General features: G+C 41.8%; 1 protein-coding gene and 1 non-coding gene across 7 annotated transcripts in view; one reads left to right on the top strand and one right to left on the bottom strand.

Annotated features, from left to right (window-relative positions):
- The window catches only part of ACACA (acetyl-CoA carboxylase alpha), a 268,183-nt gene that overhangs the window by 27,812 nt on the left and 217,414 nt on the right, over positions 1–22,957 (top strand). For 2 of the 6 annotated variants that reach the window (XM_068529918.1, XM_068529917.1), the window contains exons 1-2: positions 6,693–6,775; positions 7,149–7,230. The exons of 1 other annotated variant lie outside the window; for it this stretch is intronic. In XM_068529918.1, coding sequence (XP_068386019.1) covers positions 7,192–7,230 — 39 coding nt within the window. In that variant the 5' untranslated portion in view covers positions 6,693–6,775; positions 7,149–7,191. Of the gene's footprint in view, positions 1–6,347; positions 6,498–6,692; positions 6,776–7,148; positions 7,231–22,957 lie in introns of those variants that run through there. 3 more of the 6 variants (XM_068529921.1, XM_068529920.1, XM_068529922.1) reach the window with 3 other exon arrangements.
- On the bottom strand, positions 17,668–17,774 carry LOC137755705 (U6 spliceosomal RNA). Its single transcript, XR_011072089.1, has one exon. It is a non-coding gene; the product is annotated as a U6 spliceosomal RNA (small nuclear RNA).

Genomic DNA, 22,957 nt, shown 5'->3' with positions numbered 1-22,957 from the left:
TATCCTCTTTCTTCCTTTTTGTTTTCATTAAGAAATTTGGGCACATCAGCACCGTAGTTCCACTGATAAATAAGACTTGTGTTGCTCGTTCTACTTGCTGGTCTAGTATGTTAACCAGAGGTGAGATTTAAAAAGACAGGGATGGGGCTTCCCTGGTGGCGCAGTGATTAAGAGTCCGTCTTCCAATGCGGGGGACATGGGTTCGAGCCCTCGTCGGGGAGGATCCCACATGCCGCAGAGCAGCTAAGCCCGTGGGCCACAGGTACTGAGCCTGCGAGCCACAACTACTGAGCCCACATGCCACAACTGCTGAGACCTGTGCGGCTGGAGCCTGTGCTCTGCAGTGGGAGAGGCCACCGTGGTGAGAGACCCGTGCACCGTGGCGAGGAGTGGCCCCCGCTCGCCGCAACTGGAGGGAGCCCGTGCACAGAAACGAAGACCCAATGCAGCCAAGAATAAAAACAAATAAATACATAAATTTATTTTAAAAAATAATAAAAATAAAAAGACAGGGATGGGGACTTCCTTGGCGGTCCAGTAGTTAAGACTCTGCGATCCTTGGTTGGGGAGCTAAGATCCCCCATGCTGCGCAGCCAAAAATAAATAAATAAAAAATAATATAAAAACCCGTCTTTAAAAAAAAAAAAAGACACTGAAATCTTCTGGCACAAGTTATGATACAGGGAAACTTTACGACTGAAGGGATGAAAAGGATAAAAGGAAGTTGAGCAATGGCTCAGTTTTCCTTTAAAGGCTCTACAAAAATTATTAGTGTTGTATTTTATTATTTACTGTGTTTCATATATAATAATAGCAGTGGAGAGTGAGGGTGTTTGTTTGGGGTAGACAGGTGAGAAAGGAGGAGGGGAGGAAGCAGGAGAAATGCAGCAGGAGAAAGCTGGGTTGGACACGGGAGAAATGGAGACGCTGGGGAAGCTGAAGAGAAGGTGAGGCAGGAGCAGGGAGTAAGCTCACCGGGCGCGCTCTCACGGGCCTGCGGGAGAGTGAGGTCAGAGATGAGAAGGTTTAAAGCTGATCAATATGAAATGTCAGAATCCCAGGATCGGGCAGGACCTCAACAAGTGATTTTCCCTGCCTTCAGATAAAGGTCCCCTTATACTTTCTTTAGGTATTTAGTTATGAAGTGTATAGGACTTAGAAAGGGCTTTTTTTTAAAAAAAAAAAAGATGCTGGAGGTGTCATGCAAGAGGCACCTAGGCTTTGGTGACTGCCAATTATAGACAGCACAGATAGGGACCGGAAGTGTCTGGGATTGGATAATAAGGAGGGAGGGAGAGCTGACATGCCTTGTGAAAACCCAAGTGTCCATGTGAAAACATCGTGGGGAGTCTCCACTGGGAACACTGTCCTTTGTTGTGTAATCCTACCTTTCATCATCAGGACCAGACTTACAAGGTGGCCTCGCTGAGGACATTTTCTGACCTTATGGTGTGAAGTTCCCTCGGGTCCCTCGGGCTTTTAACCCTGGACAAACCTGAACGGTTGACTAGAGCAAAGGAACATAGTGTTCTGATAAGGCCTAGTGTCTTCTTTTTCTTCTTTCTCACAACTGGAGCCTCAATTCTGCTCAAGGCACTGACTTTCTTGATGAAGTCTGTCCATCTGTAAAGCAGCTAAGTATCCTACTGGAGGTTTTGCCTCCCAGAAGTGACCTGAAGACGGACAAGCAGACATCAGGAGCAGAGTGGCCCCTCAGGTACAGAGCCAGCCTTTGTTTCAGTCAGTGAAGCCCGTACGAATATCTCTACCTAGCTATGGAGGGGAAGTACCAAACTATAAGACATGATCTCTGCCTTTAAGATTAAAATTCAGCTGGAGAGCTAGAACCAACATAGACACAAAAAATTTTAGTCTAATGCTAAACCATGTGGTGGTGACCAGATTGCTAGAGGAATTCAGAGGAAGGATAAATCAGTAGGAGCTGGACATGTAAAAGAGATCTTCTTAGAGAAAATGGGCTCCCAAGGACTAGAAAAATTCAGAAAATTAGGAAGGGGGAAGGACAAGTTTGCCAGCATAAGCAAAGGTAGGAGTAAGCATGGCAAGAGCTGGAAGCCAGATAAGAGTATATGTTCCATATTGGGGACCAGTGGGAAATAACATCCCAGTGTATCCCCTATCCTCTGTCCTAAAGGTCCATCACTGACATTGCCACTTAAGGAATTTGGAACCGTGGCCAGATAGCCACCAGGACAGGGTGCTCTTCATGGGTCCATTTTCTATTTAGGCACTTCCTTTCCTCCCTTGGTTCAACTTTGGCCTGACCTGACAGGCTTTCCTGTCTAGGAAGTACAGGTGTAGGACACATTGCTGTTTATCAGAGACGTGGTAGCAAAGAGGGGGACAATAATGATAAATCCTAAATTGTTGTTCTTAACTCCAGGGTGAATAATTACTGCTTTAAAAAAATAAAAGAGTAAAAAAAAAAAGTCTACAGTGGGGCTGGGAATCTGTATTTTTTTTTAAAATAAATTTATTTATTTACTTATTTATTTTTGGCTGTGTTGGGTCTTCGTTTCTGTGCGAGGGCTTTCTCCAGTTGCGGTGAGCGGGGGCCACTCTTCACCGCAGTGCGCGGGCCTCTCACTGTCGTGGCCTCTCTTGTTGCGGAGCACAGGCTCCAGACGCGCAGGCTCAGTAGTTGTGGCTCACGGGCCTAGTTGCTCCGCGGCATGTGGGATCTTCCCAGACCAGGGCTCGAACCCGTGTCCCCTGCATTGGCAGGCAGATTCTCAACCACTGCGCCACCAGGGAAGCCCGGGAATCTGTATTGTTCACAAGCACCTACTGATTCTGTTTCAAGGTGGTCTGTGGAACATACTTTGAGAAACACTACCATAAACTAAAGTAGAATTGACAATGAAGTGCTAAAATGTCCCAGACAGTGACACACATACTGTTATGTATTTCTGGGCTTACTCAGATTTGAGAATTTATCCTCTCCTATCTATGGCTCTTATAAAACTTACATGGTTATCATTTAAGGAGTAAGATCTAGACACTCTGTTTTGGTGTTTAGTTTTGTCTTCCCAACTAGATTGGGATCATCTTAAAGACAGGGATGCCCTCAGGCTTTTCTTATTTTCCCTGTAGTAGGGTGAGAGACCATCTTTTTTTTTTTTTTAATTAATTAATTAATTAATTAATTAATTAATTAATTTTGGGTGTGCCGGGTCTTAGTTTCGGCATGCAGGATCTTTTAGTTGTGGCATGCGGACTCTTAGTTGTGGCATGCATGTGGGATCTAGTTCCCCGACCAGGGATAGAACCCGGGCCCCCTGCATTGGGAATGCCGAGTCTTACCCACTGGACCACCAGGGAAGTCCCGAGAGACCATCTTTAAGGTTGGAAGATAGCTAGAATGCTTAGGAAAAAAATCCCTTATAACTTTATCTAACCTTCTTGAAAAACCTGAAGGCCATTTGATATTTGGGAACTTGTATTAGTTTTCTAGGGCTGCCATAATAGAGTATTACAGACTGGGTGGCTTAAACAATAGAAGTTTATTTCTTCACAATTCTAGAGGCTGTAAGTCCAAGATTGTGTCAGCAGAGTTGGTTTCATCTCAGGCTTCTCTCTTTGGCTTGTAGATGGCCATCTTCTCCAGTAAAACAGCCACATTCTGGTAAGTGCTTCATCAACTGTGATTCACAGATGGTCTTCCCTGTATGTGTGTCTGTGTCCTATTCTCCTCTTCTTATAAGGACACCGGTTATTTGGAATTAGGGCCCACCTAATGACCTCATTTTAATTCAATTTCCTCTTTAAAGAAAGAGCCTATCTCCAAATATACTCACATTCTGAGGTGCTGGGGGTTGGGACTTGGACATAGAAATTTTAGAACACAATTCAGCCTATTACAGCCTCTAGTTTCAGCATCTAGAAATGTGCCACTCACTCCCTTCTGTTACACCTGTTAGTCTTGTATAGTAAGTTCTCTCCACCCTTTAGCTTTCCTCCTCCACTTTTTACAGACATAAGCTTGTGTGGCAAGTACCCATGGAACAGCTCTAAAGAGCCTGTAGTAGAGATAGGCAGGTTGTGGCATGCACCAAACAGCACAAAACTTAGGAGTTGTTGAAATTCCAGGTGTACTGTCTTAGAGACACAGCTCTCTGCCCAGTTGTCTTACCGTTTGATAACAATAATTAGATTATTATATCATATGTAAGTGGTCTTGGTGTATCCTAACTCATTCTTCATTTTCTTTCACGGCAGCTCATTCATTAGGCCTTTCCTTGGCTAGTTCTTTAGAGAGCTCAGTTACTTCAAAAGTTCAGTGAGGTCAAAAAGCAGGCCATGTAAGGGCTTGCTGAAGTTTCCCATAAGGACAGTTTTTTTTTTTTTAATTAATTAATTAATTTTTGGCTGTGTTGGGTCTTCGTTTCTGTGCAAGGGCTTTTTCTAGTTGTGGCAAGCAGGGGCCACTCTTCATCGTGGTGCGCGGGCCTCTCATTGTCGCGGCCTCTCTTGTTGCGGAGCACAGGCTCCAGACGTGCAGGCTCAGTAGTTGTGGCTCATGGGCCTAGTTGCTCCGCGGCATGTGGGATCTTCCTGGACCAGGGCTCGAACCCGTGTCCCCTGCATTGGCAGGCAGATTCTCAACCACTGCACCATCAGGGAAGCCCCAGGACAGTTTTTGAGCACCACTCCCTGGTTTTGCAGTGCTCCTAAGGCTGATAAACAGCAACATCGCCAAGAAAGAACCTATTATAAGTAATAGGAACTAGGAAAAGTAGATGAAAAGTAAAACAGGCCACCTCAAGATTTCTGGTCCTTTACAAAGTCACTTCTTTCATAGAGCACTATTAGGGAGAGGCAAAGCTTCCCTCTTCCCAGGCTTTTTTTTTTCCCCCCTGAGTCAGTCAAGTCAAACATCTTGTTAAACCTTGAGGTTTTGCTCAGTTATCTTTACATCCTGATTTTCTGCTCTTTGTTCAACTGACAGATGTACCTAATGACAGTTATTGTGAAACATGGGTCACTTCTCTGTAAAGTTCACATTTTCTTTCTAAATTTCTGTTTCCAGTCTCTATTATTTTAAAGTAGGTTGGTAAACTCTTGGAGAAGCCAGCACCTAGTGGTATGATGAGGGCTCCTAGATGAATGCTCTTCCCTGTTGACCAACCTTTCCATCTTCCTGCTTCTGCTTCCACCCAAGAACTTCTGACCTCAGGTCGTGTATCTATACCCTATTCACTTTTTAGCCTCTGGCACAGAACTTCTTCTGGCACCAAACTGTCATCCTCTGTGCCTCTCGGCCTTTAGCCCAAGCTTGTGTTAAGGATCAGAAAAGTACTCTGGGCAGGGTTGGAAGGAGTTAAACTCACCCATTCTTCTGAAGTGCAATTTTCACCCATTCTTCTGAAGTGCAATTTTCTCTAATTTTCTTTCTCTCCTGCCCTATAGTTGTATTATATGTTGGGACTCTTTCCAGTTACTATTAATTTTCAACACACAGCCACCATGAAAGTCTTGCTATAAAATAACTGGCAAAACTAGAAAAATTGGTTGGCTTCTTCTCAAAGGCCTGGTGTAACCACCGTGGAGGTGGGGAGGCACGCTTCTTTCGGAGAAGTCAGGAGTTGACTGCCATCATTTTCCGGGCTCGGGGCAGGCACAGGAGCCTGTCCTTTGGCACCCTGCCCTTCCTACAGAGCTTCCTTCATCGAGGCTTCCCCTCAATGCTTCAGGATCCAGCCCCTCAGACTCCTTTGGGGCGGGCAAGCCCAGCGAGGCCGGTTATGTTGTCTCAGAATAAGGGTTAGTTTGCCTGCACTAACTTGGAAACCACGCTGTGTGATCCTGGGCAATTCACGGATGCGATACCCACCTCTTCGGGGCGCTGGGATTGAACACGGTGAGGTGTTCACGTGTTCTGAGTCCTGATCCCTTCCGGGCTCCCTTCCCGCGCAGCGAGCCGGCGGGCCCCCGCCCCTCTCTCAGGGATGGGAGGGGCGTGTGGGGCCAGTCCCCCATTCCCCCAGCTGCCGGGAGCGGGAGACGCCCGGCCGACCCTGCACCGCCCCCGGAGAAAGAGCCCGCGGCCGCCCGGGACCCGCCCGCCCCCTAGCCGCTGGGCCCCGAATGGCAGAGCGGCGCTCGGACCATCTGCATCGCCTCACGTCGCTCCGCCCCGCGCCGCTCTCCCATTGGCTGTCGCCGGGCCCTCCCGGCCCGCGCCTCTCCTGGCTGCCACCCTGACCGCGCCGCCGCCGGGAGCGGGGTCGGAGGTGAACGGCCTCCAGTAACCCCGGACGTAGTCACCTCACGGGGCTCGCCGGCTGAGGTGGGAGCGGGGGCGGGGCGGGGCCGGCGCCGTGAAGCCCCGCCCCTCCCCCGTGTGCCGGGCCGGCCTGGTGCTGCGCGCCTGTCAGCCATCGCCGGAGCTGCCGGTGTCTCCTCCCGCCCAGCACCGTCTCCGCGCAGGGGCTCCGGTACCGCCGGACCTCCGACGCCGCCGCCGCCGCCTTGAGGTGAGGGGAGGGCCGCCCCGGAGCCTGCGATCCGGGACCGGGAGAGGCTGGGCCCCGGGGAGGGGCGGTGGCTGCGAGGGGCCGCCTCCCATCTTCCGCCGCACGCGGCCCGGGCTCCATCCTGTCCGGACCTGGTGCTTGGCAGCCCAGCCCTCCCCGCAGCTCTGGGGCCTCGAGTTCCCGTCTGGGGAGACCTGGAGGGGCCTGGGGTCTCCAGGCGTGGGAGCTCAGACCCCGGAACTGGGAGACGTACAGCCCAGGGCCTCTAGAAAGGGCTGGTGAGACTGCCTGGAGCGGGTCCCCTCATCCTCCCTCCCCAGCCCCGGCGTGGTCTGATCCCTTCCAGACCCCTGTCTCTAATGGGACCCTGCGCTCGGGAAAGGGAGAGGACCCACGTGGGAGAGGGATGTTGAGGGTTGGGTTCAGTTGCGCTGGAACTCTGCCTCTTTTGCAGAGTGAGGTGTGGGGTGCAGAGACCCGGGCTTCTGTTGCTCTCGCTGTGTCTTTGTATCGTGGTGGGAGCCAGGGCCGGGCGAGGTGTCCCTTGCCAGTTCCTGCTCCCAGGGTTTTTATTATGTTTTCTGTGTGGGACGTAGTAAAGGTACCTGCCTGCTCTTAACTCTCTCCCTCACGTCTGCCATACTTACCAAGGGAAGCTCTCGGAGACAGGACGTCGCAAGGTGGTGTGAGGCTAATGATTCCAGAGGAAAACGTGCCTGAAGGTCTTGCCCGGGTCAGCGCCAACATTATTTTTGGATTTGGACGCGGGAAAGTGGCCACTAGCCGACACTTGGAATCAGCTCTAAATATCAGGGACTCCAAGTAGGCCTTGTGGGTTTTATAGAAACAAGTAAGAATAAGCTAAAAACCGCTCAGGTTGCCGAAATACTTTAACTTTAGGTGTTTTTGTTTTGGGGTTTAAGATTGAAATCAAAAGACCCCAGGAATTCCTGATTCCATTTCTCCTTAAGCAGTGTTTCAGTAATTTCCCAATGTGTGGAACAAACCTAATAGCCTAGTCTTGAGTCTCAGAAGTTGATCCCCCTTGACTCTCTGTTTTCATTCTTTTTTTTTTCCCAGTCCACAGTGCAGATTGAGAAGCATGCTTTGGTTACATGCTTTCTTCTTCCTGGGGGGTGGGGGGGGGTGGTAGGAATTCTCTGCTTTGTCTCTTGCTTCTTGGTGGGGATGCCTTGGATGTCTGTGAGGAGAAGGCTTTCTGTGCTGCCTATTTGACAGGCACTTTTAAAAAAGCACTGTGGTCTAATAGAGCAGGACAGCAGCTGCACTGTCCAGAGAGATGCCTGCTTACTACAAAGTAGCAGCTCTCTTCTCTTGCCTCAGTTTCCTCATTTCCAATAACAGGAGGACTCGTGTGACTCCAGAAAAATTAGCAAACATTGTAAAATGGCATATGAAAGATGTCAAAGGCAAAGAATTTATGAAGTCTCCTGTGTTTACGTGTTGTAGAAGTTTTGTTTTGAATTACCAGTGCAGAATAGAAATACATCTAGCATAAGATTTAATTATTTTTAAAGTTTGAAGAAATACTGAGAAATTGTGACATTTGGCTTAATGATCTTATAGTTCAGATGACTAGGTTATGTCAAAGAACTGGCATTGCGAAAGCCAGACTTAAAACTCTCTCATCAGATCCTTACCTTTTCAAAGTGCTGTGGACATGGTTCAGGTGTAGATCACTACGTAACATTCTATTTCCTTTTCAGTCAATGACTAGGAAACCTTTTTTTAAAAAATTTATTTATTTATTTTTGGCTACGTTGGGTCTTCCTTGCTGCACGCGGGCTTTCTCTAGTTGTGGTGAGCGGGGGCTACTCTTCGTTGCAGTGCGCGGGCTTCTCATTGCAGTGGCTTCTCTTGTTGCAGAGCACGGGCTCTAGGCGCGCGGGCTTCAGTAGTTGCAGCACACAGGTTCAGTAGTTGTGGCTCGCGGGCCGTAGAGCACAGGCTTGGTAGTTGTGGCGCACGGGCTTAGCTGCTCTGCGGCATGTGGGATCCTCCCGGACCAGAGCTCGAACCCTTGTCTCCTGCATTGGCAGGTGGATTCTTAACCACTGTGCCACCAGGGAAGCTCTAGGAAACTTTTTTACCTGTCACACAGACTGCTTTAACAGGTCTGGGGCTAGTGGTTTTTTTTCTTAAAAAAAAATTTTTTTTTGATAGTTAATATCCTAAAAGTCTTGGTTGAAAAAAGAAGTAAATTAAAATAAAAATTATTGGAATAATGCATTGGAATTTAGTATTTCTAGTTGAAGGAGTCTTTTTACAATTCAGAAAAAGGCTTTTATATCATTATCTAACATGTTCTTAAAGATTAATAATAATAGCAGATACGCATCAAGCGTCTTTCCAAGCCCTTAAAACAATAAGATTGTGATGAAGTAAATGAATACCAAACACTCACTGGCCAAAAAAAATTTAACTATTGAGGTGAGTAACATTTTTAAAGGAAGCCTTCATTGATCTTCCACTTTAACAGATTATTGCTTAACTCGTTTTTTGTTTGTCTCACTAATTTTAAAATTTAGTGAGTATTCACTACTTTACTTGGATCTAATGGACTATGTGAGATGATATTAAATAGAGGAAACTATGACAAGTAGTGTCATAAGGCCACTTCACTTACACAAAGAGTATGAATCTGATTGATAGGGCATAGGTTTTTATGAGTTCAACAAGTCAGTCTTACTGTGTATGCTCTAATGATACCCAGTTCTCTTACCAACTTGTTATGTACTCACGCTACTATAAAGCCATTTAGCCTCTAGTCTCAGGATGTTTAAGGAAGCAAGTGAAAAGAGACTTCAACAACAAGGGATGTTAATTCCTTACCCAAAGGTTGGTGGTCCCACTTGGTTCGGCCTTCCAATGATGTTATTTGGGACTTAGGCCTAGTCCATCCTTTCAGCATGCTGCACTCACCCTCCTTTATATAAGGAACCACAGTAGTGTTTACCATCACATGACATCAAGAATTGAAATTGCATGGCAGAGTGGACATCCCAGACAGAATAAGCTTGTATAATGATTTTCATTTTTGGAAATGGTAACATGAAGTTGAAAATTCTGAATGAATTCATGGAGTTAAGTTTGAAAAGCAGACTCAGTCTTAGAGAATTTTTTTCAGGAAGTATAAGGTTTCATTTATGAGTATTTAGCTATCTCCTATGGTAGAAATAGAGAGTACACTCACTAATGGAGTTCCTAAAAATTACCCTCTGTTTTTGTAGACTGCTCAAATCTTTCCTTAAGTCATGTAAGTTGGCACACATGTATATGTATGCATTTATACACATGCCAAGTTGGGGGGTTAGTAGGTTGATAGGAGCTTGATTAGTTTTTAAGTTTACTAGGTGTTATATCAGTAAATTGGCACCAAGAGGACAGATAGCTGGGTTGTTTGTGTTTTGTGCTTCAGCATTTAGTAGTATTCCTGGGCCTGGCAAGGCAAGCTGTTTAATTTCCCTTTGATTCCATTTTATAAAAATCCAAGTACTGAAGAAAACTTTTAGTTTTTGAATGTAACTTAGGCTTTTTCTAGTCCAGCTTTACACTTAATATGAAAATATTTTATCTGATACTCCTGTTGAAAACTTCCAGCTGTTCATTGAGGAGATGACAGAGTCAGTTACACAGTAACACATATTAATAAATGAGTGAATGACGTGCCAATTGTCTACTTAAATGCTCAGGCAGATATGAGATAAGGAGTCAGAGTAGCAAGAAACTAATGGGTAAAGCTTTTTATTAAACTTATTTAAAATCTTTAGTTATGCTAATACATAAGTAATATGTTCACATAGTTCAAAATTTTAAATGTACAAAAGCGTATACAGTGACAGGCTCTGTCCTAACTTTGTCTTGCAGCCACTGAGTTCCCCTTACCAGAGTCAAGCAGTGTTATTTATTTCTTATTATAATTTCTTAATAGTAATTATCAGACATGTTAATTTAAATTTAAAGTTAATTATTTCTTAATAATTATCAAAGATTTTATTCATAATCAAACAGATGGTCATGTAGTCTCTTCCCACTCTGCCAGCTTTTTAATACAAATTATAAATACTTTATACACCATTCTTCATCTTTGGTTTCTTCACTTAACATTATAGGATGAACTGTTTACATTTTTATTTTCATCAAAGTGATATGTGTACATAGTTTAAAAGTCATATTGGGACTTCCCTGGTGGTACAGTGGTTAAGAGTCTGCCTGCCAATTCAGGGGACAAGGGTTTGAGCCCTGGTCCGGGAAGATCCCACATGCCGCAGAGCAACTAAGCCCGTGCGCCACAACTGCTGAGCCTGCGCTCTAGAGCCCATGAGCCACAGCTACTGAGCCCACGTGCCACAACTACTGAAGCCCTCGCACCTAGAGCCCGTGCTCTGCAACAAGAGAAGCCACTGCAATGAGAAGCCTGCGCACCACAACGAAGAGTAGCCCCCACTCGCCGGAACTAGAGAAAGCCCGTGGGCAGCAACGAAGAACCAACACAGCCAAAAATAAATAAATAAATAAATATATTAAAAAAATAAAAGTCATATTGTTCCACAAAGTTTGTTACAATAAAACAGCAGTCCTTAGCCCCTTCCCACTTTCATTTATTTTAGCTGATATATTTCTTACACCCCTTTGTCTGTAAATAAAAAAACTGGTCTTCCTACATCTTGATTTTTCATTTTTAGGTATTACCTACTGGATTCCTACTGTGGAAGATGAGGATTTGGTTCTCTTTCCTCTCCTTACCCTCACTGTTCACCTTTGCCTTTCCCATCTCCCACCATCAACTACCCAGTCAAGTTATGTTGTAACTTTTGTTCTATCAATATTCAGTCTTTACAGTATTATGAATGTGTAACTGCTATACACAGTTTGGTTGCATAAAATCCCATTTCTTTCCTGTACAACTTTCCTTGGAGTTAATAATGGTCTTGTTTTTTTTTTTTTTTTTGCTTAGTTTTCTCTGTACCGATCTGTCATTTATTCAGCCTTACTCTTCATCATTTTCTAAATCTCTGAGAACGTTGAGATGATCAGCTATTCTATTAATTTTTATCTTCTGTAAAATCTCTCTTAGAGTCTTCTGACTGGCTCCAACCTATAAATTGTCTGCCTTCTACTTCTAGTACAGAGCTGTTGTCCTGGCGTACTCTTCACTGTCATTCTGGGGGTTCTCTTTATTTCTACTCTGCTATGGAGAAATTATTTCCCATGTTTTCCCCGTTATTGGTTTATTCCCTCATTTTGGTGGAGAATATTCTCCAGTGGCATCCTGAGAAAGAGTGCATGGGAGGTAAATATTTTTGCACTTACCATTATAGATTCCCCAAATTTAACGTTCATATAATATCTAATATATAGTCATACAGTATCTAATATATATATATATTTTAAGTTTCCACAGTTGACCCAGTAATGTCCTTTATAACTGTGTATGTTTTTGTTTTTGTTTTTGTTTTCGGCCACGCTGTGCAGCTTGCAGGATCTTAGTTCCCCGATCAGGGATTGAACTCGGCAATGAAAGTGCTGAGTCCTAACCACTGGACTGAGAGGGAGTTCCCTATAACTGTGTATGTTTTAATTGATGATCATTTATTACACTTGGTTCTCAAGTGTATTTAGTCTCCTTAATGTAGAACAGTCACCCTACTCTTTTTTTGTCTTTCATAGCATTTATCTTTCATTGACATTTTTAAAGAGTCCAAGTCAGTTGTCTCGTAAAAGTTCCTATAACCTGGGTTTGTTTGGCAATTTCATCGTCATTAGATTGAAGTTAACCATCTTTGTCAAAAATACTACATTCGTAGTATCGTATACTTCTAACTGCATCACACCAAGAAGCACCTAATGTCCATTTGTCCTGTTATTGGTGAAGTTTAGTTTGAACACCTAGTTATGATGATGTCCACCATATTTCTTCATTGTAAAAATCCCTGTTCCCTTTTGTAATTAATATGGAATCTGTGAGGTGACTTTCCAATTTTTTTTGTTGTGGTAAAATATATATAACAAAATTTACCATCTTTTTTTAAAAAAAATTATTTATTTATTTATTTTTGGCTGAGTTGGGTCTTCGTTGCTGTGCGTGGGCTTTCTGTAGTTGCGGCGAGTGGGGGCTACTCCTGCATGCAGTGCGTGGGCTTCTCATTGCAGTGGCTTCTCTTGTTGCTGAGCACAGGCTCTAGGCACGCAGCCTTCAGTAGTTATGGCTCGCGGGCTCTAGGGTGCAGACTCAGTAGTTGTGGTGCACGAGCTTAGTTGCTCCACGGCATGTGGGATCTTCTCGGACCAGGGCTCAAACCCATGTCCCCTGAATTGGCAGGTGGATTCTTAACCACTGCGCCACCAGGGAAGCCCGAGCAGGGGCTACTCTTCATTGCTGTGAGCGGGATTCTCATTACGGTGGCTTCTCTTGTTGGGAGCATGGGCTCTAGGTGCGCAGGCTTCAGTAGTTGTGGCACGTGGGCTCAGTAGTTGTGGTGCACGGGCTTAGTTGCTTCGCGGCATGTGGGATCTTCTCAGACCAGGGATTGAACCTGCGTCCCCTGCATTGGCAGACGGATTCTTAACCACTGTGCCACCAGGGAAGTCCTAAAATTTACCATCTTATCCATTTAAGAATGTACAGTTTGTTATTAAATACATTCATAATGCTGTGCGACTATCACTGCCATGTATCTCCAGAACTTTTTTCACCTTGTAAAACTGAACCTCTATACCCTTTAAACAATAACTCATTTTCCCTTCCCTCAGCCCCCATCAACCACCATTCTACTTTCGGTCTATGATTTTGACTACTCTAAGTACCTCATATAAGTGGAGTCATACAGTATTTGTCTTTTTGTGACTGACTTATTTCATCCTCAAGGTTTATTCACTTTGTAGCATATTGCTTTTTAAGGTTGAATAATATTGTATGTATATATCATATATTGCTTATCCATTCATCCATCAATGCACACTTGGAGTTTTTTCCAAGTTTTAGCTATTCTGAATAATGCTGTTATGAACATGGGTGTACAAATATCTCTTTGAGATCCTGCATTCAGTTCTTTTGGGTATATACCCAGAAGTGGAATTGCTGGATCATATGACAATTCTATTGTTAATTTTTTGAGGAACCAGCATACTGTTTTCCACAGTAGCTGTACCAGTTTACATTCCCGCTAACAGCACCTGAAGAGTTCTAACTTCTCCACATCCTTACCAACACTTGTTTTCTGTGTTTTTGATAGTAGTCATCCTAATTACTGTGGAGTGGCTTCTTATTTTAGTTCTGATTTGTATTTTCCTAATGATAAGTAGTGAGGATATTGATGTTGTGCTTATTGGCCATTCATATGTCTTCTTTGGAGAGAAGTCTCCAAGTTCTTTGCCCATTTTTGAATTGGGTTTATGGGTTTTTTTTAATGTTTATTTGTTTATTTATTTTTGGCTGTGTTGGGTCTTAGTTGCGGCACACGGGATCTTTTTTTTTTTGTTGCAGCATGTGGGCTTTTCACTGTGGTGCGCAAGCTTCTCTCTAGTTGTGGAGCACACGGGCTTGGTAGTTGCGGTGCGCGGGCTTAGTTGCCTCGCGGCATGTGGGATCTTCCCGGCCCGGGGCTCGAACCCGTGTCCCCTGCATTGGCAGGAGTATTCTAAACCACTGCGCCACCAGGGAAGCCCTTGTTGAGTGTTTTTATCATGAAAGTGTGTTGAATTTTATCAAATGCTTTTTCTGTATTAATTGAGATGATCATGTGGGTGTTTTTTCCCTTCATTCTGATAATGTGATATATTACATTGATTGATTTATGTATCTTGAATCATCTTTGCATTCTAGGAATCCAGTGGAATCCCTGCATCCCAGTTGTTGATGGTGTATAAGACTTTTAATATGCTGAATTCTGTTTGCTAGTTTTTTGTTGAGGATGTTAATAAGGAATATTAGTCTTTAGCTTTCCTTTCTTATAATGTCTTTGTCTTTGGTATCAGAATAACTGTGGTCTCATAGAATGAATTAGGAAGTGTTCTCTTCAATTTTTTGGAAAAGTTTGAGAAGAATTGATACTAGTTCTTCTTTAATTGTTTGGTAGAATTCATCAGGGAAGCCATGAGATCCAGGGCTTTTCTTTATTGGGAGATTTTTGATTACTGTTCTCCTTACCAGTTATAGGCCTATTCAGATTTTCTATGTCTTTGTGATTTAGTTTTGGTATGTTTTTGTTTCTAGGACTTTATCCGTTTCATCTAGGTTATCCAATTTGTTGGCATACAGTTGTTCATAGTACTCTCTTACAATCCTTTTCCTTTCTGTAGAATAAGTAGTGATGTGCCCACTTTCATTTCTGATTTTAGTAATTTGAGTCTTCTGTCTGTTTTTCATAGTATGTCTAGTAAAGGATGTCAATTTTGTTGATCATTTCAAAGAAACAACTTTTGGTTTCATTGATGTTTTTCTCTATTGTTTTTCTATTTTCTATTCCATTTCTCTCTGCTCTAGTCTTTATTGTTTCCTTCCTTCTGGTAGCTTTGGATTTAGTTTGCTCTTCTTTTTCTTGTTCCTTAAGTTTTAAAGTTATGTTGTTGATTTGAAATCTTTCTTTCTTTTTTCTTTTCTTTGACCACGCCATGTGGCTTGCAGGATCTTAGTTCCCTGACTAGGGATTGAACCCAGGCCATGGAAGTGAAAGTGCCGAGTCCTAACCATTGGGCTGCCAGGGAGTGCCCTCTTTTTAATGGAAATGTTTATACCTGTAATGTTCCCCCTTATTTCTACTTTCACTGCATCCCATGAGTTTTGGTGTGGTTTGTTTTCACTTGTCATTAAGTATTTTCTAATTTTCCTTGTGATTTCTTCTTTGATCCATTGGTTGTTTAAAAGAGTGTTGTTTAATTTCCACAGTTTCTTCCAGTTTTTCTTCCGTTGTTGATTTTTAATTTCATCCTGTTGCGGACAGAGAAGGTACTTTGTATGACATCTATCTTTTTAAACCTATTGAGACAATTTGTGGCCTAATGTCTGCTGTCTTGGAAAATATCCCATGTGCACTTGAGAAGAATGTGTATGATATTGTTGTTGGGTGGAGTGTTCTGTGTATGTCTGCTAGATCTAGTTGCTCTATTGTGTTGTTTAAATCCTTTATTTCCTTGATTATCTCTGTCTGATTGTTCTATCCATTATTATGAGTGGGTTATTGAAGTGTCCAACTGTTATTGTGAAACTGTCTATTTCTCCCTTCAATTCTGTCAGCTTTTGCTTCATATACTTTGATGGTCATTAGATGTATAAATGTTTATAATTATCTCTTGTATTAAACCTTTTATTTTTCTTTTGTATTTTTGGTTTTTTTTTTTTTTGGTGTTTAGTTGTGTTTTTGTAGTGAGATGTTTAAATTCCTTTCTCATTTCCTTTTGTATATTTTCTATAGCTATTTTCTTAGTGGTTACCATGGTTATTATGTTTAACATGCTAAAGTTATAACACCATAATTTGAATTTATCCTAGCTTAACTTCAATAACATACCAAAACTCTGCTCCTTTACAGGTCCGTCCTTACCTCTTTTGGTCACTGATGTCACAAAGTTACAGCTTAATACATTGTGTGCCCCAAAGCGTACACTAATAATTATTTTAAATGCATTAGTCTCTTAAATTATGTGAAAACAAGATTTGGAGTTACAAACCAACGTTACAATAATACTAGTTTTTAGATTAACAATTGTTTCTTTTCTTTAAATGTATTAGTCTCTTAGATCTTGTAGAAAACAAAAAATAAGTTATAAATCATTTTTACAATAATACTAGTTTTTGTAATTACCCATATATTTACCATTATTGAAATCTTTACTTCTCTATATGGGTTCGAGTTACTGTCTGTGTCCTTTCATTTAACCTTGAAAGGACTCCCTTGAGCATTACTTGCAGGGGAGGTCTAGTGGTAATGTACTCTCTCAGCTTTTGTTTATCTGGGAATGTATTAATTTCTCCCTCTCTTTTAAAGGACAGCTTTGCTGGATATAGGATTCTTGGTTGATAGCTTTTTATTTTAGCTTTTTGACTATATTGGCCCACTGCCTTCTGGCCTCCAAAGTTTCTGATGAGAAATCTGCTTATAATCTTATTGAGGCTTTCTTGTATGTGATGAGTCATTTTTCTCTTGCTGCTTTCAAGATTCTCTCCTTGTCTTTTGACATTTAAAAGTTTGATTATAAAGTATGTCTATGTTGGTCACTTTGAGTTTGTCTCACTTGGAGTTTGTTAAGCTTCTTTTATGTTTATATTCATGTATTTCATTCAATTTGGGAAGTTTTCAGCCATTATTTCTTCAAATATTTTCTCTGTTATTTTCTCACTTCTCCTTCTGAGAGCTCACAATACATATTTTGGTCTTCTTGATGGTGTCCCACAGCTCCCTTAGTCTCTGTTCACTTTTCTTCAATCTGTTTTCTTTCTGTTCTCAGACTTGATAATTTACATGTTCTGTCTTAAAGTTTGCATATTCTTTCTTCTGCTTGCTCAAGTTTGCCTTTTAAGTTCCCTAGTGAATTTTTCATTTCAGTTATTGTACTTTTCAGCTCCAGAATTTCTTTTTGGTTTCTTTTTAGGTTTTCTATTTCTTTATTCATATTTCCATTTTATTTAGACATTGTTTTCTTGACTTTCTCCCATCTTCCTTTAGTTCTTTGAGTATCTTTTAAACAGTTGTTTTAACATTTTTGTCTAGAATATCTGCCGTCTGGTATTTTTTAGGAACAGTTTCTGTTGGTTTAAGTTTTTTGTTTTTGTTTTTGAAATGGCCATACTTTCCTCTTGCTTTGTTTGCCTTGTGATCTTTTTTTTTTTTTTTTAAATAAATTTATTTATTTATTTTTGGCTGCATTGGGTCTTTGTTGCCGCGAAGAGCGGCTTACTCTTCGTTGCGGTGTGCGGGCTTCTCATTGCGGTGGCTTCTCTTGTTGCGGAGCACGGGCTCTAGGTGCGGGCTTCAATAGTTGTGGCTCGTGGGCTCAGTAGTTGTGGCTCACGGGCTCTAGAGTGCAGGCTCAGTAGTTGTGGCGCACGGGCTGAGTTGCTCTGCGGCATGTGGGATCTTCCTGGACCAGGGCTCGAACCCGTGTCCCCTGCACTGGCAGGTGGATTCTCAACCACTGCGCCACCAGGGAAAAAAATATGGAACGCTTCACGAATTTGTGTGTCATCCTTGCGCAGGGGCCATGCTAATCTTCTCTGTATCGTTCCAATTTTAGTATATGTGCTGCCGAAGCGAGCACTGCCTTGTGTCTTTTGTTGAAAACTGGACATTTGATTCTAATAATGTGGTAACTTTGGAAATCAGATTCTCTTTCTTCCCAGAATTTGATGCTTTCTTATTGTGATTTTTGTTTTTTTGACTGTTGTAGGCTGTCTCTGTGCTGAAGGTAAACCTGAGGTATAAACTTTAGGTCTCTTCAAGTCTTTTCCTGAGTCTTGCTCTGGGCATGTTCAGTCACTTTCTAATTTTTCCCTGTATATGCAGTAGTTTTTGAATGTACTAGTGTTTAGTGTCTGGCTCCCAAACGGGGGGAAAAAGGAAAATGAAGGGGGAATAAAAAGGCACTGGTTCTTTAAGTCCCCCAGAAGTCACTTCAGCTAGAGGGGGAGGGACTTGCAACAATGAGAGGAGGTGTAACAATTGTGGCTGTCTGCCTCTTTGTCTCCACCTATGTGATCAGAAACAGCAATCAGTGATCAGAGCACAGATCCCCAGTGTTTGGAAGACAGGGTTGTTTTTGCCCACCTTGGCTCCCACAACCTGCATGTGTGTTGCTCCAGGAACATGTGCACAGTTGGGTGATAACTGCCGTGTAACTGAGGGTGGTGGATGGATAGCTGCTGCTATACTAAGAAATGCAATTGACCATAATTAACCACAATTAACCTCCAAAGTCTGCCCCTGGAAGTTGCAAGCTTTCCATAGATTCCAGTATTCCAAAATAGTTACATCAGACAGATTCTGCCAGTGCAGTTGTTGTCCAGGTGGGGAGACAGAGTCCTAGTACTTCCTACTCTACCATCTTCCCAGAATCCTCTTCTGTAAGGTGATTTTTTAAGACCACAGGAATATCCTGTTTTTGAATAATCTCTTACCCAGTGGTTTTTAACATACATTTATGATTCTTGGCTGTATCAATTATTGCACTGCTGTTTGTAAAATGAAATATATTTTCTAATTGCTTCATTCTAGGAGGTAATTATTTTGAGATTTTGCTGTCTAAAACTGTCTTTATCCTCACAGTTGTTGAAACATTGATTGGATCTAGAATTTTAGGTTCGAAATAATTTTCCTTCAGAATTTTGAAGGCATTGTTTCACTACCTTTAGGCTTCCACTGTTTTTGTTGGTAAGTCTGAAGGGTATTCTGATTCTTGCTCCTTTGTACGTGGCCTTTCTTTCCTCTCTGGAGGCTTATAGGATCTTCTCTTTGTCTTCAGTTTTAAAAATTGCAGTGATGTCCCTTGGTGTCTGTTTTTGTTTGTTGTAGTAGGCCTTTGATGAACCTTCTTAATCTGACCATTATGCATTTCAGTTTTAGGAAGTTTATTGAATTATTACATCAGTTAAAGGCTTTCCACTATTTTGTTCTGTTCTTGCTTTTGGGAGCGCCTCTTCTTCATATGTTGGACCTTCTGAATAAGTTCTCTAATACTCTTATCTTTTCTCTCTTATTATTCATCCTTTTCTCTTTTCTTCCCCCTCTTTTTCTTGATGAGTCTGGCTAAAGGTTTATCAATTTTGTTTATCTTCTCAAAGAACCAGCTTTTAGTTTTATTGATCTTTGCTATTGTTTTCTTTGTTTCTGTTTCATTTATTTATACTCTGATCTTTATGATTTCTTTCCTTCTACTAACTTCGGGTTTTGTTTGTTCTTTCTCTAGTTCTTTAGGTGTAAGTTTAGATTGTTTATTTGAGATTTTTCTTGTTTCTTGAGGTAGGATTGTATTGCTATAAACTTCCCTCTTAGAACTGCTTTTGCTGCATCGCATAGGTTTTGGAGTGTTGTGTTTTCATTGTAATTTGTCTCTAAGTATTTTTTGATTTCCTCAGTGGTCTCTTGGTTATTTAGTAATGTATTGTTTAACCTCCATGTGTTTGTGGTTTTTACGTTTTTTTCCCTGTAACTGATTTCTAATCTCATTGCATTGTGGTCGGAAGAAATGCTTGATATAGTTTCAATTTTCTTAAATTTACTGAGGCTTGATTTGTGACCCAAGATGAGATCTATCCTGGAAAACGTTCTGTGTGCACTTGAGAAGAAAGTGTGATCTGCTGTTTTTGGATGGAATGTCCTATAAATATCAATTAAATCTATCTGGTCTATTGTGTCATTTAAAGCTTGTGTTTCCTATTAATTTTCTGTCTGAATGATCTGTCCATCAGTGTAAGTGAGATGTTAAAGTCCCCCACTATTTTTGTGTTACTGTCGATTTCCTCTTTTATAGTTGTTACTATTTGTCTTATGTATTGAGGTGCTCCTATGTTGGCTGCATATATGTTTATAAATGTTATATCTTCCTCTTGGATTGATCACTTGATCATTATATAGTGTCCTTCCTTGTGTCTTGTAACATTCTTTATTTTAAAATCTATTTTATCTGATATGAGTATTGCTACTCCAGCTTTCTTTTGATTTCCATGTGCATGGAATATCTTTTTCCATCCCCTGACTTTCAGCCTGTATGTGTCCCTAGGTCTGAAGTGGGTCTCTTGTAGACAGCATATATATGGATCTTGTCTTTGTATCCATTCAGCAAGCCTGTGTCTTTTGGTTGGAGCATTTAATCCATTCACATTTAAGGTAATTATTGATACGTATGTTCCTATGACCATTTTCTGAATTGTTTTGGGTTTGTTTTTGTAGGTCTTTTCTTCTCTTGTGTTTCCCACTTAGAGAAGTTCCTTTAGCATTTGTTGTAGAGCTGGTTTGGTGGTGCTGAATTCTCTTAGCTTTTGCTTGTCTGTAAAGCTTTTGATTTCTCCATCAAATCTGAATGAGATCCTTGCTGGGTAGAGTAATCTTGGTTGTACGTTCTTCCCTTTCATCACTTTAAATATATCTTGCCATGCCCTTCTGGCTTGTAGAGTTTCTGCTGAGAAATCAGCTGTTAACCTTATGGGAGTTCCCTTGTATGTTATTTGTCCTTTTTCCCTTGTTGCTTTTAATAATTTTTCTTTGTCTTTAATTTTTGTCAATTTGATTACTATGTGTCTCAGTATGTTTCTCCTTCGGTTTATCCTGCCTGGGACTCTGCGTTTCCTGGACTTGGATGGCTGTTTCCTTTCCCACGTTAGGGAAGTTTTCGACTATAATCTCTTCAAATATTTTCTCGGGTCCTTTCTCTCTCTCTTCCCTTCTGGGACCCCTATAATGTGAACGTTGTTGCATTTAAAGTTGTCCCAGAGGTCTCTTAGGCTGTCTTCATTTCTTTTCATTTTTTTTTTCTTTATTCTGTTCTGTGGCAGTGAATTCCACCATTCTGTCTTCCAGGTCACTTATCCGTTCTTCTGCCTCAGTTATTCTGCTATTGATTCCTTCTAGTGTATTTTTCATTTCAGTTATTGTATTGTTTATCTCTGTTTTTTAATTCTTCTAGGTGTTTGTTCTTTAAATTTTCTAGGTCTTTGTTGCAAACATTTCTTGAGTCTTCTTGATCTTTGCCTCCATTCTTTTTCCAAGGTCCTGGATCATCTTCACTATCATTATTCTGAATTCTTTTTCTGGAAGGTTGCCTGTCTCCACTTCATTTAGTTGTTTTTCTGGGGTTTTATCTTGTTCCTTCATCTGGTACATAGTCCTCTGCCTTTTCATTTTGTCTGTCTTTCTGTGAATGTGGTTTTCGTTTCACAGGCTGCAGGATTGTAGTTCTTCTTGCTTCTGCTCTCTGCCCTCTGGTGGATGAGGCTATTTCCATCCTTTTGTCTTTTTATTCTGATTTATGAAAGATTTTTCTTAACTTTATCTTCTAACTCTGTTTTGAGTGTTTTCATTGCTGTGATTGTGTTTTTAACTTTTCGGAACTCTTTCTTTCCTTTAAATGTTTCTTTTAAAAATATCCCACTGTGGGCTTCCCTGGTGGCGCAGTGGTTGAGGGTCTGCCTGCCAATGCAGGGGACACGGGTTCGAGCCCTGGTCTGGGAGGATCCCACATGCCGCGGAGCAGCTGGGCCCGTGGGCCACAGCTACTGAGCCTGCGCGTCTGGAGCCTGTGCTCAGCAACGGGAGAGGCCGCGATAGTGAGAGGCCCGCGCACCGCAATGAGGAGTGGCCCCCGCTTGCCGCAACTGGAGAAAGCCCTCACACAGAAACGAAGACCCAACACAACCAAAAATAAATAAATAAATAAATTAAAAAAAAAATATATCCCACTGTGTTTCATGTAAGTAATATCTTAGTTCTCTCAGGATAATGATAGTCTTTTAAAATTAAAATTTTTAATTTTTTTTGAATTTTGAAGTGGCTTTAGACTTACAGGAGAGTTGCAAAGAGAGTACATAAGAGTACTTAAGTTTCCTGCATACCCTTCAGCAGGCTTCCCTTAATGTTAATATCTTACATAGTTGCAGTACTTTTGTCAATACCAAGAAGTTAACATTGGTTCAGTACTATTAATTAAACTATAGACTTTACTCAGGTTTCCCCAGTTTTTTTTTAAACTGATGTGTTTTTTTTTTGTTGTTGTTGTTGTTCCAGGATCTAATCCAAGAAACTGCATTGCATTTAGTGGTGATGTCTCCTTGGTCTCCCCTGATCTGTGATAGTTTCTTAGTCTTTTTTTTTTTTAATGACCTTGACAGTTTTGAAGAGGACTGTTCAAGTATTTTGCAGAATGTCCTTTAATTCAAATTTGTCTGATGTTTTCTCATGATTATACTAGGGTTATGTGTTTGGGGGGAAAATACCACAGAAGTCAGGTTGCCCTCCTCCCCTTCCCTCCCCCTAATTTTTTTTTTTTTTAGAATGAAATTTTTTTAAAAAATTTATTTATTTATTTTATTTATTTTTGGCTGTGTTGGGTCTTCCTTGCTGCGTGCGTGCTTTCTCTAGTTGCAGAGAGCGGGGGCTACTCTTCGTTGCGGTGCGTGGGCTTCTCATTGCGTTGGCTTCTCTTGTTGCGGAGCACGGGCTCTAGGCACGCGGGCGTCCGTAGTTGGTGGCTCGCGGGCTCTAGAGCGCAGGCTCAGTAGTTGTGGTGCATGGGCTTCGTTGCTCCACGACATGTGGGAACTTCCCGGACCAGGGCTTGAACCCTCGTCCCCTGCATTGGCAGGCGGATTCTTAACCACTGCGCCACCAGGGAAGCCCCCTCCCCCTAATTTAAAATTTTTTTTTTTTTTGCGTGATCTCTTCAAGTTGCATTTTTTTCTACAGGTAGTCATTATTTTTTAAAAATTCTTTCATGTTGGAGGTTTTTCTCAG

The sequence above is a fragment of the Eschrichtius robustus genome, chromosome 20, assembly GCF_028021215.1.
Source record: "Eschrichtius robustus isolate mEscRob2 chromosome 20, mEscRob2.pri, whole genome shotgun sequence".
Taxonomy (NCBI): Eukaryota; Metazoa; Chordata; class Mammalia; order Artiodactyla; family Eschrichtiidae; genus Eschrichtius; species Eschrichtius robustus.
This window is presented reverse-complemented; position numbering and strand designations above follow the sequence as displayed.